This window comes from Nematolebias whitei, chromosome 5 (assembly GCF_014905685.2).
Source record: "Nematolebias whitei isolate Nwh7 chromosome 5, NemWhi1, whole genome shotgun sequence".
Classification (NCBI taxonomy): Eukaryota; Metazoa; Chordata; class Actinopteri; order Cyprinodontiformes; family Rivulidae; genus Nematolebias; species Nematolebias whitei.
The window spans coordinates 20730932-20746570 of NC_056502.1; the positions used below are offsets into that span (position 1 = coordinate 20730932).

The 15639-nt window shown below is 39.9% G+C and overlaps 2 protein-coding genes across 2 annotated transcripts in view; both read right to left on the reverse strand.

The window, feature by feature from the left end:
- Positions 1-7153, reverse strand: part of zdhhc11 (zinc finger DHHC-type containing 11) — a 9185-nt gene extending 2032 nt beyond the window's left edge. The window contains exons 1-3 of the mRNA XM_037677205.1: positions 7129-7153; positions 6235-6453; positions 2005-2183 (exon numbers count right to left, since the gene is read on the reverse strand). Of these exons, the coding sequence (XP_037533133.1) occupies positions 2005-2183; positions 6235-6453; positions 7129-7149 (419 nt within the window). The 5' untranslated portion in view covers positions 7150-7153. The remainder of the gene's footprint in view (positions 1-2004; positions 2184-6234; positions 6454-7128) is intronic.
- Positions 7154-8074: 921 nt separating this feature from the next.
- brd9 (bromodomain containing 9) lies at positions 8075-15529 on the reverse strand. Its single transcript, XM_037676990.1, has 17 exons — positions 15365-15529; positions 14193-14404; positions 13986-14105; positions 13766-13895; positions 13623-13680; positions 12512-12656; positions 12278-12388; positions 10571-10746; positions 10301-10433; positions 10129-10204; positions 9941-10036; positions 9288-9420; positions 9075-9186; positions 8925-8981; positions 8724-8829; positions 8409-8579; positions 8075-8303 (listed from the first exon to the last, which is right to left on the reverse strand). The coding sequence occupies exons 1-17, from the start codon at positions 15411-15413 to the stop codon at positions 8203-8205; spliced, it is 1986 nt and encodes a 661-aa protein (XP_037532918.1). The 5' UTR covers positions 15414-15529; the 3' UTR covers positions 8075-8202.
- Positions 15530-15639: the final 110 nt, after the last annotated feature.

The following is a 15639-nucleotide window of genomic DNA, read 5'->3' on the forward strand; positions in this document are numbered from 1 at the left end:
CCCAATTCTTTATTTTATGAACTCATTGGTGGGCCGGACTGAAGTCACCCGCAGGCCAGAAGTGGTCCGCAGACCGCCAGTTGAATATACCCGATTGAGTGTATTTGCCTCAGGTGGAGGAGTTCAAACTAGTCATGGTAGGATAATGTGGGAAATGGCCTGGTGGCCTCGTCCTCCAGTAATGAGGGCGTTGCTTCAGTCGGTCGTGGTGAAGAAAGCTGAATCGAAAGGCAAAACCTTTGATTTACTGGTCTGTCTACATTCAAACCACCACCTGTGGTCATGAGGTTTGGATCAGGACCGAAAGAAGAACTCGGATACAAGCTTCTTTCGTAGGGTGGCTGGGCTCAGCCTTAGAGAGAGGGTGCGGAGCTCCGTCATCTGCTCCGAGTAGAGCCGCTGCTCCTCTGCATCAAAAGGGGTCATTTAAGGTAAACTGGTAAATGGACTGCACTTATATAGTGCTTTTCTATCTTATCAAGATACTCAAAGCACTTTACACTACAATCTGTACCCTCGTTTACCCATTCATACAGCACTCTACTAGATCTAGACCATGACTAATCAGTGTTTTATCACATTCATACACCGATGGGACACACATCAGAGGCAATGAGGGGTTCAGTGTCTTACCCAGGGACACTTCAGCATATGACTGCTGGTGGAATCGATAGGTGGTTGTAGCATTTAATTTGGATGGCTCCTGGATGTCTGATTTTCCGTGTATGTCCTATTGGATGGAGACTGAAAAGACCAGACCCAGTGTATCCCAATGTATCCTCTCTGAGCTGGGAACAACTTGGGGTCCCCTAGGAGGAGCTGGAGTGTCACTGGAGAGGGAGATGTCTGGGTTTCTGTCAGAGTATTTTGGTCAAGGCTTATGGATGTTTTAACTACTATGGCTGGAGAATGTTAACTGCCCATGGACCATGTGTTTAAGTTGAGTTATTTTCTCTCTTGGAGAGAACTGAACGAGGATATTGCCTGTGCAACTGGATTGCCAAGGACACCAGTCTGCCAAGCTGGGAGGTGATAAGCTTTTAAAAACAAGCCTCGCACACTGCCCGTGGCAGATTCTCCTGACTGTTCTCCATGCATGTAACTTCTGGAAATCTGTGTAACCTGTTGTGAAAGTCTACCCTTGCAAGTAAAACTGGTTAAAAATCTTCTCCTTTTGAGTGTGGCTTCTTTAAGTAAATAAAATGAATAGAAGATATTTTTATCCAACAGTTCCTCTCCTGGACCTGTTGCCTCTATGATCCAACCACAGAAAAGCAGTAGAAGATGGAGATGTTTTAGTGTCAGTTGTCTGCCTTTCTGCTGCCAGCACAACTGTTGTTGCCCCAGTGGACCTTGGTTCCACTGTCTTGAAGAGCAACAGAAGTTCTTATTGATCCACAGATTGGAAAACTTCATAAAACACCAAATTGTGCAGGTTCTGGTTAAAAAGGCCGGCAATCTTTCAAAGAAAAAAGCAAAGGCTGATGTTGCCAGCTGCAGTCCAATATGGTGAAGTTGAAGTCCTGGCTGGTAACAAAGAACCTAAAGATACATTCTAAAATTGATCTTTTACCAAGTTGTCACAATGCTAGTTTGTCTTTAGAGTTTAGGAGCTTCTTAATGTCTGAATGATTCATAGGTGGCTCAACAAAATGAAAAACGTTCATCATGTTTTCCAAGCCTGACGATCTAATCAGGACCACTTTAAAATAAAGACATTAAGGTCTGGCTTCTTGGAAGAAAGATGTAAAAAAAAATGTCAGCACAAGACTTTTGCACTGTACTGTATAGTTAAAAAACTACTAAAAATAGAATTCTGAGATTGTTTGAAGGGGGAAAAAAACAAAAACAAACAAACATGCTTCTCAAAGCTGCAAACAAAAACCAAAGTAGAGCCAGACTCTGCCCAGAATAGCATGTTTGAACAACAGAAACTGAACATTTTAAATCTTAAACATGCAACAGCAATGACTTACAACACTACAACTGATTTAGGATACATACACCTTGACATCACACAGATAACAGTGCTGATCCTGGATAACATGCGCTCGCTTCGTCCGGTCAAACAGAGGCAGCGGGGTAGAATAGCTCTTCTTGGCCCTCACACTTCCATCTGCTGGATCGATCGTCACGGCAGCAATATGGGTGAAAAAGTGTGCAATAAATGATATGCCAGTAACCTGGAAAAAGATTAGAGTTAAGGAAAAACTCTAAACATCCAAACATTGTCGATTTTATCCTCGTGTTCCTATTGAGTTTGTCGATTCCTAAAAATATTTGGGTATCTTGGTCGATTCGCATCTCTCTTTTAAGCTGCATGTGGAAAACTTGGTAAGGAAACTGAAAGTTAAATTGGGTTTCTTTTTCAGAAATAGATCCAGTCTAACCCTGAACGCTAGGAACCGCCTTGTAACTGTGACTTTCCTTCCCTCCATTGATTACGGTGACATTATTTACATGAACGCTCCTACAAAGGACCCCACTCACCCAGCACACACACTTTTTGCCCCACTCCCCTCAGGAAGGAGGTTAAAGAGCATTAAGTGTAGAACCACTAGACTGAGGAACAGCTTCTACCCTGAGGCTGTTAGACTCATGAATCTCTAACTAGAATAATCACTGTGAAAAACCATATCATGTTGCTGCTGATCTGTTTCAATGTTGCTGCTGATCTGTTTCAATGTTGATGTGTTCTGCGTGCACATCTGCTCACAGACTCATGTTCATGTTTGTGCTGATGTTCAATGTTTTTATGTTATAAGTGCTTAGTGTATATTTAGTTGATGTTTTTCTTAGTTCATATCTTAGATGTTATTACTGTTTTTCTTATACATTTTATTGTTGGATGTAACTGGGACCCCGTGTACATAATTTCGCTCCACCACATGTACCACATGAGGTGCGAATGACAATAAAGAAACTCTGACTCTGACTCTGACAAGCACCCTGCAGATGTTGGATGCTGTCTATCATGGTGCACTAAGATTCATAACTGGCTGTAACTACTGTACCCTACCACCATTGCACCCTGTATTCACTGGTTAACTGGACATCATTAACTTCACGCAGACTCTCTCACTGGTACATTTTCATCTTTAAATCACTTCTTGGTCTGCTGCCTTCATACATCTCCTCCTACATGTCTCTGCGTGAGTGCAGTTACAGTGTGCGCTCTCAGGACACTATTACCTGCAGTGTTCCCTCAGTGTGGACTGAACTAGGCTAAAGGGCCTTCTAATCCGCTCCTGTTTCCTGGAACATCTTACAAAAAGATCTGAAGCTCTCGACCTTGACCTCTCTAAGTGGCTTCAAACATCTGCTAAGTTCCTGGTAAAAACGAATGCAGACATGTTCCTGTTTTTAGTTTTCTACATCGCCTTACAACCTAGCTGGTTTTTTTGCTACTTTTCCTTTAAATTATCCTTTTAATTACCATTTTATTTTTACTTGTTAAAAAAAAAAAAATAATAATACATTTTAATTTGTACGCATCCTTTATGATTGCCTATTGTTGTCCACTGTTGTCATCACTCTTTGTTAAAAGTCAGGTCTCCCTTGTAAATGAGGCCCCCAGGCTCAGTGGGATTAACATATATGAATAAAGGTTGAATGAACGAATGATTATTTGCTGAGCATTTTATTAAAATTTGTCCAGTTGTTCATAAGATATTTAACTAAAAGACAACCCCTCCCCCCACCACACACACACATAAACAGATGATATGACGCCTCACCTTTAGCTACGAGCCCCCTGTACCAAAAAGAGAAACGCAAACAATTTCCATACCAGTTCCAAAGCACTAAGCGAGGGCGACTATTGATGGCGGCATGACCAGGTACTAAAGGTGGTGGGGGAGTCCTTGTGTACTCCCACTGACCAGAACAAACATCCCAAACCTTCAAGATGCCAGACCACATTCGTTCGAGCAGGAGAACAGTATAATTGCCAATCAAAGGCTCAACAGGGATTCCTGGGATCAGAACGGGACAAGCAGATGAGGGTGGACCAGGATAAACAACTCAGATTTCCAGGAAACATCACAAAAACCAGCCTCAGACCTGATATTGTGGGTTTTGTTTTTAATCTAAGCAAGTGGTTATGCTAGAGTTAACGGTGCTCTGGGGGGAGAGGATGGAAGGCCTAATGAAGGGAAAAACACTGAGCTGGTGGAAAACTGCCGCACTCGATGTATGCCCATCGAAGGTGGGGGCTTTGCTGGAAGTACGCTATGCCTTCTGGGCATTACAAGAGCATGTAAAAGGAAAGCCATCAACAAGGCCTCGGAGGTGGCAAAGACAGCCTCAAGATGGTTGTGGGTCATGAGCGACAGGCAGTGGGTTAATCCAGCAATTTTAAGTCAGGTCATCTGGACAGTTTCTTTTTTTGTGTGTGCTGAAACATTTCACCTTCCATCCAGAAGGCTTCATCAGTCAAGGAAACACACAACACCAAACTGATTCTTCCCCCAAACAGCTTACTCCAAAGTGGAACAAACCAGTTATGTTGGTGCTAAGATGGTGTCTTTGGCATGCCCCCTCCTCCGGTGCCCGCCCTCTCCCTCGTCGACAGTCATGTCAAACTGGTTCAAAACTGGTGTTTTCCTTGACTAATGAAGCCTTCTGGGTAGAAGGTGAAACGTTTCAGCACAAAAAAAAAAAAAAAAAAGAAACTGTCCAGATGACCTGACTGAAAATTGTTTGGATTGTACCTGGATTATTGAGCATGGACTTTGTTGGCAGTGGGTTCAACAATTCTTCTTGGACACGGGCTTGGAATTGATCACTCCCAGTTGGGATGCCTGGGAGAGGGGGGTCTGATGTTGAAAGACCTAAAACCCCTTATGACACCAGGTACTATCAATGATGAAGTGCATCAATAGATGTTTGCAACAACTAATGCCGCCTGTTGGACAACCAAACTTTAGCTCAAACGGACCCAGCAGGAAAAGAATCCCGAGCACAGCAGCACGTCTACAACAGAACGGCTGAAAGAGAAAAGAATCAATTTGTTGCAATGGCACAGTCAAAGTCCAGACCTCAACCTGATTGAAATACTATGGTGAAAGCTTGAAGCAGCTGTGTGCAAACAAATGTCTGCAAACCTCAAACAGCTGAAGCAACGCGAAGATGAGAGTCAAATTATTACTACAAAGCAAGAGGCTGATTACATCAAACACTGTGTCTGCGTGTTTTGGCTGTCTGTTCGCAAAATATCTCATGAAGAACTAAACGGATTTCAACGAAATTCTCAGAAAGTAGATGTACATCCACAGCTGATTATCGTCTGGAGTCAAGATGGCTGCCACAGCTTAGTGACAATGGCAAACACAAAAATGCTTATACCTCGAACAGTTTTATAGATATGGAGCTAAAGTGTGGTAGTAGCTGAGAGTCATCCCAACACATACTGGGTGCTGACAGATCTTTGTGGTGGGCTATGTGCATTCCTTCAAGGAGTGCTTTTTAATTCACAGCAGACGGTTCAGATCAGTGAATTATGGGATGCTACAACATTTAGTTGAATAACGACACAATGTACAAGATGATGCGTTTTATTTAAACATTGTTCGTTTAAAATGATGTCCTGAGAGGTAAAGCCTTAAAATCTGAAAGTCTATAAGGACTACAACACTGAAGCTGCTCAGTAAATTAGCTGCTTCTGCTTATTCTTGGATCGTGTCCGTTTATACTCGTCTCGCTGTAACGTTTGTTCTGCTTTCTATTACTGTTCTCTCATCATAACTGCACGCAAGAATTTAAAACGCTGCACTGATGTTCTTTTGTTTTATAGTTTTATTTTACCTCACTAGAGGGGTTTGCCTTTTTCCGAGTTGCCCGAGTATATTTGTTCGTCATGTTTTGCACGATTTAAAAAATAAATACATAAAAGAGACTAAAAACAGCCGTTTGAAACAAGTGGAGTTTTTTTGTGTGAAAAGGGCATCAGCAGCACCTCTGACTCAGTACGGCTTAGGTAAAATTAACTTGTGTGTTGACATCATGCTGTGTAACAAAAAGGCCACTGATTGAGCCGTTCCAGCCTGATAAAGAGCAAAGAAAAACAGACACAGTCACGTCTATGACTGCACTCTATACAAACAAGCCACACAACAAAATCCTTGTCTTGTCCAGCAGCCCAAACAAACGGATATCAGATATTAACGCCCCACTGCTGCACGTTCAGCAGTGCATTACACTGGCAGCAGTGTTCCCCCTGCATGAGAAGGATACAGAATAGGCCAAATGGCTCCACAAATGAGGCAGCAGAGGGATGTGAACTCCGAAGCCGACTATGGCGAGGTAGCTGTACACCAGCCACCCCAGAACTTGCAGAGGCTGCAGGGGCCACGACCATCCGTTGATCCTGGGGGGCTTGGAGGGGACCAGCTCGTTCTTGCTGCTGCCTCGTGCGGGAGCCGTGCGCCTCAACCTCCGAGTGAAGCAGTTCATCTGAAACAGGAGAGCAGATTGAGCGACAGGCTGTATTTTAGTACGCACACACACTGGTCCCACAGTGTGCATCCACATTTGCTGGGGAAATGAGTTAGGAAAATAAGCTGGAGATAACGACAGCAACTCTGACCTGTACTCACTCTGTACTTTCAGCACAAAGGATGAACAAGTAGTCTACATTCAGATGTATAAACAAAATAGAACTATATGCAAACTTGACAGCCCGACAAAATAAATGACAGCTGATTTTTAAACACTTTAATTTAGTAAAATCGCACGAGTGTGATAGTAATAGCACGCTAACTTATTTAAACGATGAGACACTTACTAAGAAACCCTTCAGAAAGCAGATGATCCTGAGGGACAAGGTCAGACAAAGGTCAACCTTTGTTTTAGTGCTTTTATTGTGAAAATATTTCGGTTTAAAAACAGCATACACAAAATACAGATAAAATGAGATAATTACATGTTTTTTAACGTCATATATAAAGTTTATTCGAGTAAAATCGACAATTCATATTTTGTTAAACAAATGAACTAGTGAATAGCAAACATTTTTTTGTTTGTTTTATTCAAAAACAAGCCAACTCCCTCAAAACTATAAAAACATCCCACATAAAAACTATTTAAAAAAATATAATAAAAAAAAAGTGATTCAGATGAATTACTTACATTTCTAAAGGACAAACGCATCCACTCCTACGGTTTCTGCCACGCAAACGGAGATTTCCGCCGCATTTTTTATTACCTGGACGTAGTTTATCAGCCGTGCAGGTGCGTTAAATATACATCCACATTACAAGAAGCCCACAGCTACAACAGGGGAGGTTCTCAGTTGCTCGCAGTCCTGGTTAAATTGTTTTGTGTCCTTGTTGTCACTGAAGGACGTCAGCCAGAAGTTGGAGAATCAACTCAGCGGCTCTGAGAACTGCTATGGCAACTGTGACACTGCGCATGCGCGATCCGACTCCTTGTTTTAGACTTAGAATAAAATGCAGCTTTTCTTTGTGCAGCTGGCATTATGAGCCACCCTAAGACTGTGCCATGAGAGCCACAGATATTTGCACACAAAAGATAAAATATTAAAACTTCCCCCTCATAACTTTCAGCCCAGTTTTTTTTTTTATTTACGTTACATGCAAATGCATGTTAGCCATTTTTATATGAGTTCCTTAAACCAGTAAACAATAAAGCTTTTCGTTTTACTTAAACCTCTTTTTTTTTTACTATAAATGTCCTATATATGTATGAAATTTAATAACACTCTCATGGCATAGAAATGCAGTGGTTTAAAGATTTTAGTTTGTTAATTAATAATAATAATAATAATAATGTGTATGTATTGTCATCATTGTTCCCATGCAATGGCAAAATTGGCTCTTTACATTTAACTCATCCACCGCCAGGCGGAGGGGTGGGCGGTCTTTGGAGGTGCCTGATGCCCAGGGAGCAACTGGGGATGGGGTGACCTGCTCAGAGACACCATGAGATGTGCAATAACCGGGGATCAAACCCAAGACCTTCGGGTCCCGAGTCGGCTGCCCTGCCCCCCACCATCTCAGCCCCAAATGAACAACACACTTGTGATTACACATACACATATTTATGAGTTGCCTTCATACAAAACCATACAAATACAATCCAGCCTGTACACTTAATTTTAGTTTTTAAAACAAATCTGAGTGATGATTACACAGTTTAACATTGTTTCTTCGTACAAAGAAAACAGAAAGTCTATGTGTAGAGTCAGCTGTTGTCTGAGCCCTCTGGTTCTGGAGACTGCAGGAACTCATAGGGATCATGAATCATTTCAGAATGATCTCCAACACCCAGATGTGATGGGCTCCCTGTGGACACAAGAAAACAGGACTTTTATGTGCACTGAAATGGCTGATCTGTAACGAAGGCTGCACCGATAGGCAAAGTCTAAAAGTCGCTCCTGCTACAAATACCTAAGTGGTGCTGGTCTCTTTCAGAGGCGTTGGAAAGGGAGGACAAGTTGGACGAAGGTCTGGAGGAGACTCTGTCCACCTGAACCTCCTGGAACTCCTGTAGCAGCTTACTAGGGTCGTCAAAATGCTGGTGGGCTTCGTCATTTCCAGGCTCCTTTTTCACTGGCTTACCTGGAGGCAGACAGCAAGAGTATGATAATCAGTGTTATGTTCACACTGGCTCCACCTTCCTTGTTTTACTTCCCCAATGATGTTACGACCGTTTTACTCAAATACGTGTACATGCATACACACATCGTGTTAATAGATAATCACCTAATGGGTTAAGCATGGAGATATCCAGAGACATATCAGGATAGCTCTTCAATGACATGAAATCCAGGACTGAGCTGCTCTCTCCGAGGCCAACCCCATCTGACATCTGAATGAAAATACACAGAGTATCAAACAGATCAGTCAGTGGTAAACCAACAAACTGTTACTTTACTGTATGTTGATGGATGATTGACAGCCAACCTGCAGGTCACAGCTGCTGGACTTGCTTTCATCGGGTTTCAACATCATGTTTCTTTTCTGAAATGTAAAATAATCGTCATACATCCAGCAGAATGTCACCAAACAAACTGTGGTAAAAACAAAATTTGAAGCTAAAATCAGATACTGCACCTGTCGAACCTGACTGACTGCCTTTGCGTGATCGCCGCCCGTCATTTTGTCTAGAAGTTGATCAACCCAGAGCTTGGTGATGCTTCCACAGCCCTTTACAAAGTCCTGTAAACTGTAACCATTTAAAAAAGAAAGTAAGGAACAAATTCTGCACTGGAATTTTGTTTTTGTTACTATCGGAGCATAACCTTGCTCAAAAGCCCTCAATTTTACCTCAGAGCACATTGCACCCCTGTCTCGTCTCCATAAGCTGAATACAGCTTATCTATCTCATCCGGCTGCAAGTCGTGAAAGACGGAGTTCTTTTGAAGGCTCTGGGTGTTGTAGGCACTGCTCAGAAAAGTCACTAAACAGAACAAGAAAGAGGAAAGATTGGTCAAATGTTTATTAACTAAAAAATACTTGCTGGAAGAAAGTGAGAATTTATTATGGCTGAGAACATCTTTCTGTAATGTGTGCACAAAACATTCTCTCGTCTCGGCCTGAAGGCCAGCTTGCCGGTTCACAGTGCCTCACTGCTGTTGACGCCATAAGAACATGCCCACAACATTCCCTTATCTCCAGCTGGAGGCCGACTAGCCGACAGCCATGGATCTGACTGCAGCTGGCTATGAGGGAACGCCTGCTGGACCCTCCTGCTGTATAAAAGTCTGCAGCAAACTGTTCAATGCTCATTCAGTGACATGATCCATGCATTGTATATCTGTGTGTGTAGGCTGTTTTGAATGAGCAAGTAAAACCGGTTAATAAGTCTTCTCGTATCCTCAGAGTGGCTTATTTGAGTAAGCAGATGATGAAAGATATTTATCTAACAGAAAGTTTAAAAACAAATAAAAAAATATATACATATATATATCTGCTCCTACCTTTATGTCTTCTATCATCTTTAAAACCTAATGTTGTCAATCCAGGCAGAAGCTTATTAGACAGAGAAGTCAGATCCACTTTGTGGGTCTCCTCCTCTGCAAAAAAAAAAAAAAAAAAAAGAACAGGTTTAGCTTCTTACAAGAGGAAAAAAAAGTGTTTTAAAATATATTCCTCAATCGTAACAAACCTTCTGCATCAGGATCAAGCTGATTCACAACATTATATACAAGAGAACCATCTGCGTCTTTACTTAAATAACCCATCTGAAACCACCCAGAGCAGAGAAAACAGCATAAATTTCAATTGGAAATTACACAAAACTGAGCATAAATATATAAACAGTAAGAAACATGAAGCACCTTGGAGTTCGGCATGTATCTGTTAATGCGATCACGTGCTTCATCTGCAGAATGTTCAACCAGAGCCAGAACGTGCTCCTCTGCTGTGCTGTCAGTCAAGCTGCACGCGTTTCCCTCAGGTTCAAAAAGGTAACTGAGAATGCACACCATCAGACAAAGTGATTAAAAGTGCCAGCAGATGCTCAGTACTTGTTTGGCAATAAAACATTCCCTACTTGTACAAAAAGTCATTTATTTTCAACACAGATAAGGATGGGCCTGATAGCTCACTTCATATCTTTGGCTGGTTGTTTTCTGGACTTTTTTGCAGATTCAACGGGGATGGGTATAATCTCTGGAGGAGGGAGATCAGCTGTCAGGTCTTCATCTCCCAAAATGGCTGCCTGTTGGGAGAAATCCATGTCCTGCATGAAAGACATGCTGCGTTTCAGTGCCAAAAGACGCTCCTGGACACAGAATAAAAGGGAAAAAGAGAAGGGCTTCATCTAATCTGCTCGGGTGGCAATTTATGGATAAAAATACATAATGAGAACGATGCTTGGCAGAAACAGTTACACTACATCCCAGCATTTTGATAAAGACTGACTAACCTTTGGCTACAACATCCAAATGTGCCGAATCTTTAAGAAGACTTCAAACCCCTCAGCTACTAGAAAAGTCAGCGCTTTAAATATATTTCATCATTAACTGCATACCATCTGACTCTAGAGGCATTCTTTCTAAAGTTTGTTCTTTGGGTTCATCTTGCCTTTTGTTTTAAACTCGTATTAAATCTAAGGTGTCCAAATCAGTTTTAAAAATACAGATTTAATGGATTCACAACGATGCTTGTTCTTCCTCAACAATGACCACATTAAAGCTTTAAATAAACTTGTCTGAGTTTTTTTTAAAGAGTCTGTTATAATTGATATTGAGTTAAAAAAAATTATTTCTGAAAAGAGTAAAATAAAAAGGACATATTTTTAATATATGAATAAACTTTTGAAAATCACAGTAGCCCATGTCTGCCAATGTGTGGGTATAAAAATACAGTAATATGCTTAAAGGTTTCTGGAAACATGTTCATATATCTGGATTTGAAATGACATGAATGTATGTTGATTTTTAAGTATATGATTTAATATCTGACTCTAAGTTAAGATAATTTGCCTAAATCTGTAAAAACATGTTAAAAATCAAAACAGTATTTAGACGAGCATCTTTTTCCAAGATATAACACTTGTGTTAACACCTAATGACTTAAAAAATTAAGTGTAAGATATAAAGCAAGAACTGCAGCAATGTTCTTAAACACATTATAAAGGGAGCTACATTCTGATGTTTTATTAAGAATTATATACGGAAGTCCCTCGCTACTTCACGGTTCATTTTTCATGGACTCGCTTTATTGCAGTTTTTCGAAGATTGGACATGACACACAATTGGCTGATGGATGGATGAGCCGCAAGATCGGCATGGATTTTTTTTATTTAAAATTAATTATTTTTAATTATTTAGCACCTGTGTGCAGCCCACATGCGCAAGGAGAAGCTTCCTGCTGCAGCATGTCATGATCTCCGCTCAGCAGCGGAGAAGAGAGTGTGGCTGAGAGCACTAGCAGGTGGCAGAGAGGAGATCATGACATGCTGTGCTCTGTTAGAGCGTTTAGAGTTTTAAACATTGTTTAGAATATTGCAAGAGAGGGGGAAGGGTTTAAAATACATACATACACACACACACATATATATATATATATATATATATATATATATATATACACGTGTACATATATATATATATATGTATATATATATATATATGTATATATATATATATATATATATATACTACTTACATGTACTACTATCCCTACTTCGCGGTTTTTCACTTATCGCGGGTGGACTGAGAATGGAAACCCCCACAATAAACGAGGGAATACTGTCTATTGAATAATATATATAATATTTTCGTTATTAGAATTCTTCTCTGAAATGGCACCTTGCTCATCATCTTGAATCCTGTGTGCAGAAGTTTCTTCGCAGCCTTGTAGTAAACAGTCTCTGGTCGGTTGTATACCATGGCATTGTCACACATCAGTTTAAAGTCCGCCTGGAATTTTAACAAAATAAAATCAGTTCCACCATATAAGAGGACAAATCATTACTTTAAGAAGTTTGGTATTCTCCGAAGACCAGTATCCAGCTTATTTCTTGTTTTTAAATATATCCTCACCTTGAATTCAGTTACGGTGTTGTAGTCGTTGTTTCTAATCTTGTCTTTCATGGTGCTGAAGTCCATCGGATGTTTGATGATGGACGAGTAACCGGGAGCGATTGCATCTGTTACTGGAAAGGCAAAGAATCCGTGGGGATCTTTTCTGAAAAGACAGAGATATATCATCATTTTGATCACCGACAGCAGCTTTCAGACTTGTTTAAACCGCTAAGTGGAGAGTTCTCGTCTAATTATGTTGCAGCACGTGAGGAAAAAAACAAAACAATACAATCTGTATAAATGAATACTGCGCATTACGCAAAAAAAAATTGAAAAACAAAACAACTAGATTTTTATTTTGAAGCTGATTCGCTTCCATTTCAGGAGGGTTTATAAACATCTTCAGCTTCAGAATAAAAGTCCAGTTGTTTTGTTTTTCAACTTTTTTTGGATTGACAACCTGGATGAATCTTCACCAGCACAATACTGTGCACTATTTGTATTAATCAATTAGAACATTTTACAAGATTTTTTTTAATTGAACTTGTTCCAGTTTGTTAGCACTTAAATTTAACTTACATTTATATTGATAAAAAAGTGTAAAATGAAAGCCCTCACTGCTTCACTAAGAGCAAAACAGATTCACTAAAAATAGCTTGTTGTTGAGTTAGTAATACTTTATTATTTTTATACATGCTATTAAACATGTTCTGTATCAAACAACATAAAAATGAAGCTATTTTTAGGATTCTGTTTACGCAATAAGAAAGCCATGAAATCAAACTGAAGTTATGTTGATTTTAGGCCAAAGAGGATTTATGCAAAATTAGCTTTTGAGGGAAAAAAAAAAAAAAAAAAACTGGGTCAAAACCGTAAAGGTTTTATCCTACAGCGAAAATTATTTTTAGGATATTTCCTTGTATTTTTTAGGAAATGTCATGTTAATGTGCCTACTGTGCGCATTTATAATGCTGGGTAAAAAGAAGATCCCACAAGAAAATAATTCAACCTCAGTGACTAATAGTCGCTGAGAACACTCAATTTTGGGTAATTCTCAGTCTATCTATGTCCATCTGTGTGGATGAAAACTGAAACAGATGCAAAAATTAAGAGTAAATCTGTTTCTCACCTCTGCAGCTGCCTCAAAAAGTGTTCAAGCAGTTGTTGACGAGGAGTCGACTCATTCTCTGCATGTAGAAAACAAACTATTACTGACACTTCTACATGCACATAACCAGAAATATCAGCTGTGTTGATGAGCAGCACTCTTGCCTTGTTGCGTTCGGCATGCTCTAACGGGTCTGTCTCCTTGCTGTTCAACTTCCACCTTCACACTGGGGTGAAACTCTTCTACTTCATCCTCTACTTCTAACCTCTCTTTCTTTTTTCTCTTCTCCTCTGGCTGATGATACACAAACAGAACATAAACAACAGTGAAACGTAATCAATGGGAGTTCATCACTCATAACGAAAAGAATATTTACTTTCTCACCTCTAATGAGATACTTATAGTTTTTGTCAGTGTGAATGGTTCAACAGGTGCGCCACCACAAGCTGCAGCTGATGCCTCCAATTCATTCTGCTCTCTTTCTCTCTTCTTCCTTTTTTCCTCCTGCCAGTTGAGTCAATTTTAAAATAAACTGCTATTTAAAATAAAACCATTAAAAGATGCAGCACATCGTGTGGACTGTGTACTAACCTTCCGCCGCCTTCTCTCCTCTTCATCACCATATTTCTCTTTATCCTTTTCAGACTTTTTCTTCTTCTTTTTCTTCTTCTCTTTGTGGCGTTCTCGCTCGTGGTCTGACCTGTCGTCATAGTCGAGGCCCGAACCAGAGAGCTCTGTCACCTCACTTCCTCCAACCTTCAGCTTGATCTTCAGGGGCTTCTCAAGGGCTTTATCCTCAAAGTCTGCAATAATAAATATTATAATAAATATAATATTTAGGAAAGGGACAACAGTGTTAGCTCAAACAGTGATGCATGACAGAAGTGTCCATACAAGGATTTTCTAATTTGTACAAAATTTGAGTACAACTCTGAAAATGACTAATGGCTACCACTTTTACTGTAATGGCATATTTAAGGATTTACTAAATGTGTAGACAACCACTGCTTGATTTAAGACAAAAAATATTAATCTACAAGCAAATCTACTTGATACTTCTATTTAAATTGTGCTCAAAACTTTGTTCATATACTAATTACAACAGCTGAATATCTTTAAGTTGTAGCTGTTTATAGAAAGTGATTCAGATTTAGCGTAAAACATCCAAACACAGTGAAGTAAAATATAACTGTAAAAATGGCCACTGAGCCAGAACTATCAATCCACTGCTTTTGGACCTCAACACTACAAGGTTAGGTGTCCTCCATCTTGTGAAATAATGTTTTTTTTTCCCCTTCAGTTTTACTAACAATACTGCATCACTGAATAATGAAACTGCAAGATGTCAATGAGGTAAAGCACAAAAAGCAGAAAGTATTATTGCTTGATTGTATATTTTCTGTGCTTTTGTTCTAACAAAGTTGTTTAACAGAAAACGCAGCATATTTATGTAAAATCTTTGTAATATTCATTAGCTTTCATTCAAAAACTCGAAAAACATTTATGACTCTAGTCTAGAAAAACATGTTTCTTTATTGCAGACACCAGTGAACACACCATCTTCTATATCTGCCCTTCAGATTTTAAAAAATTAACTGATGCAAACGGAAACATAAAAACACATTTAAATTCAATTTGCAAAGAATATTATCTGCTATCTAACAGCTGAGCTGTTAGTTACTAGTCTACACTCGCTAACATAAAAGCTAGCTACAACAAAAGCGGATCGGCTAAAGCTAATAGTAAAACAAATAACCAGGTACCACCAACTGTCATCCACTCCGGTTTGTGTTTCTTGTGTTTCTTCCCCATATTGTCTTTATTTACTGTCAAAGTCTTGTGTTTACTTCAGTTTCCCTCCCACTGTTTACGAACCGGACAACACAAGCTAACAATATTAGCAGCAACAAATAAAAACCGGATGTAAAACCTTCACAGTGACTTTGTACTTCCGGGGGGGATTTGTACTTCCGGGGTAACAAATCAGCGCGCTGAGTTCAACTACCGTTGTTGTCGGCTTTCGTCAGCCTGTCGTTAA

Bases quoted from the DNA above. Each gene is read 5' to 3' on its own strand.
- brd9 (XM_037676990.1), bottom strand. From the start codon at position 15,413: ATGGGGAAGAAACACAAGAAACACAAACCGGAGTGGATGACAGTTGGT. The intron at 10,037-10,128 runs GTTTGTTACGAT...TTTTTTTTGCAG, and splicing joins GCTTGATCCTGATGCAGAAG to AGGAGGAGACCCACAAAGTG. The intron at 9,187-9,287 runs GTAAAATTGAGG...AAATGGTTACAG, and splicing joins GGGGTGCAATGTGCTCTGAG to TTTACAGGACTTTGTAAAGG.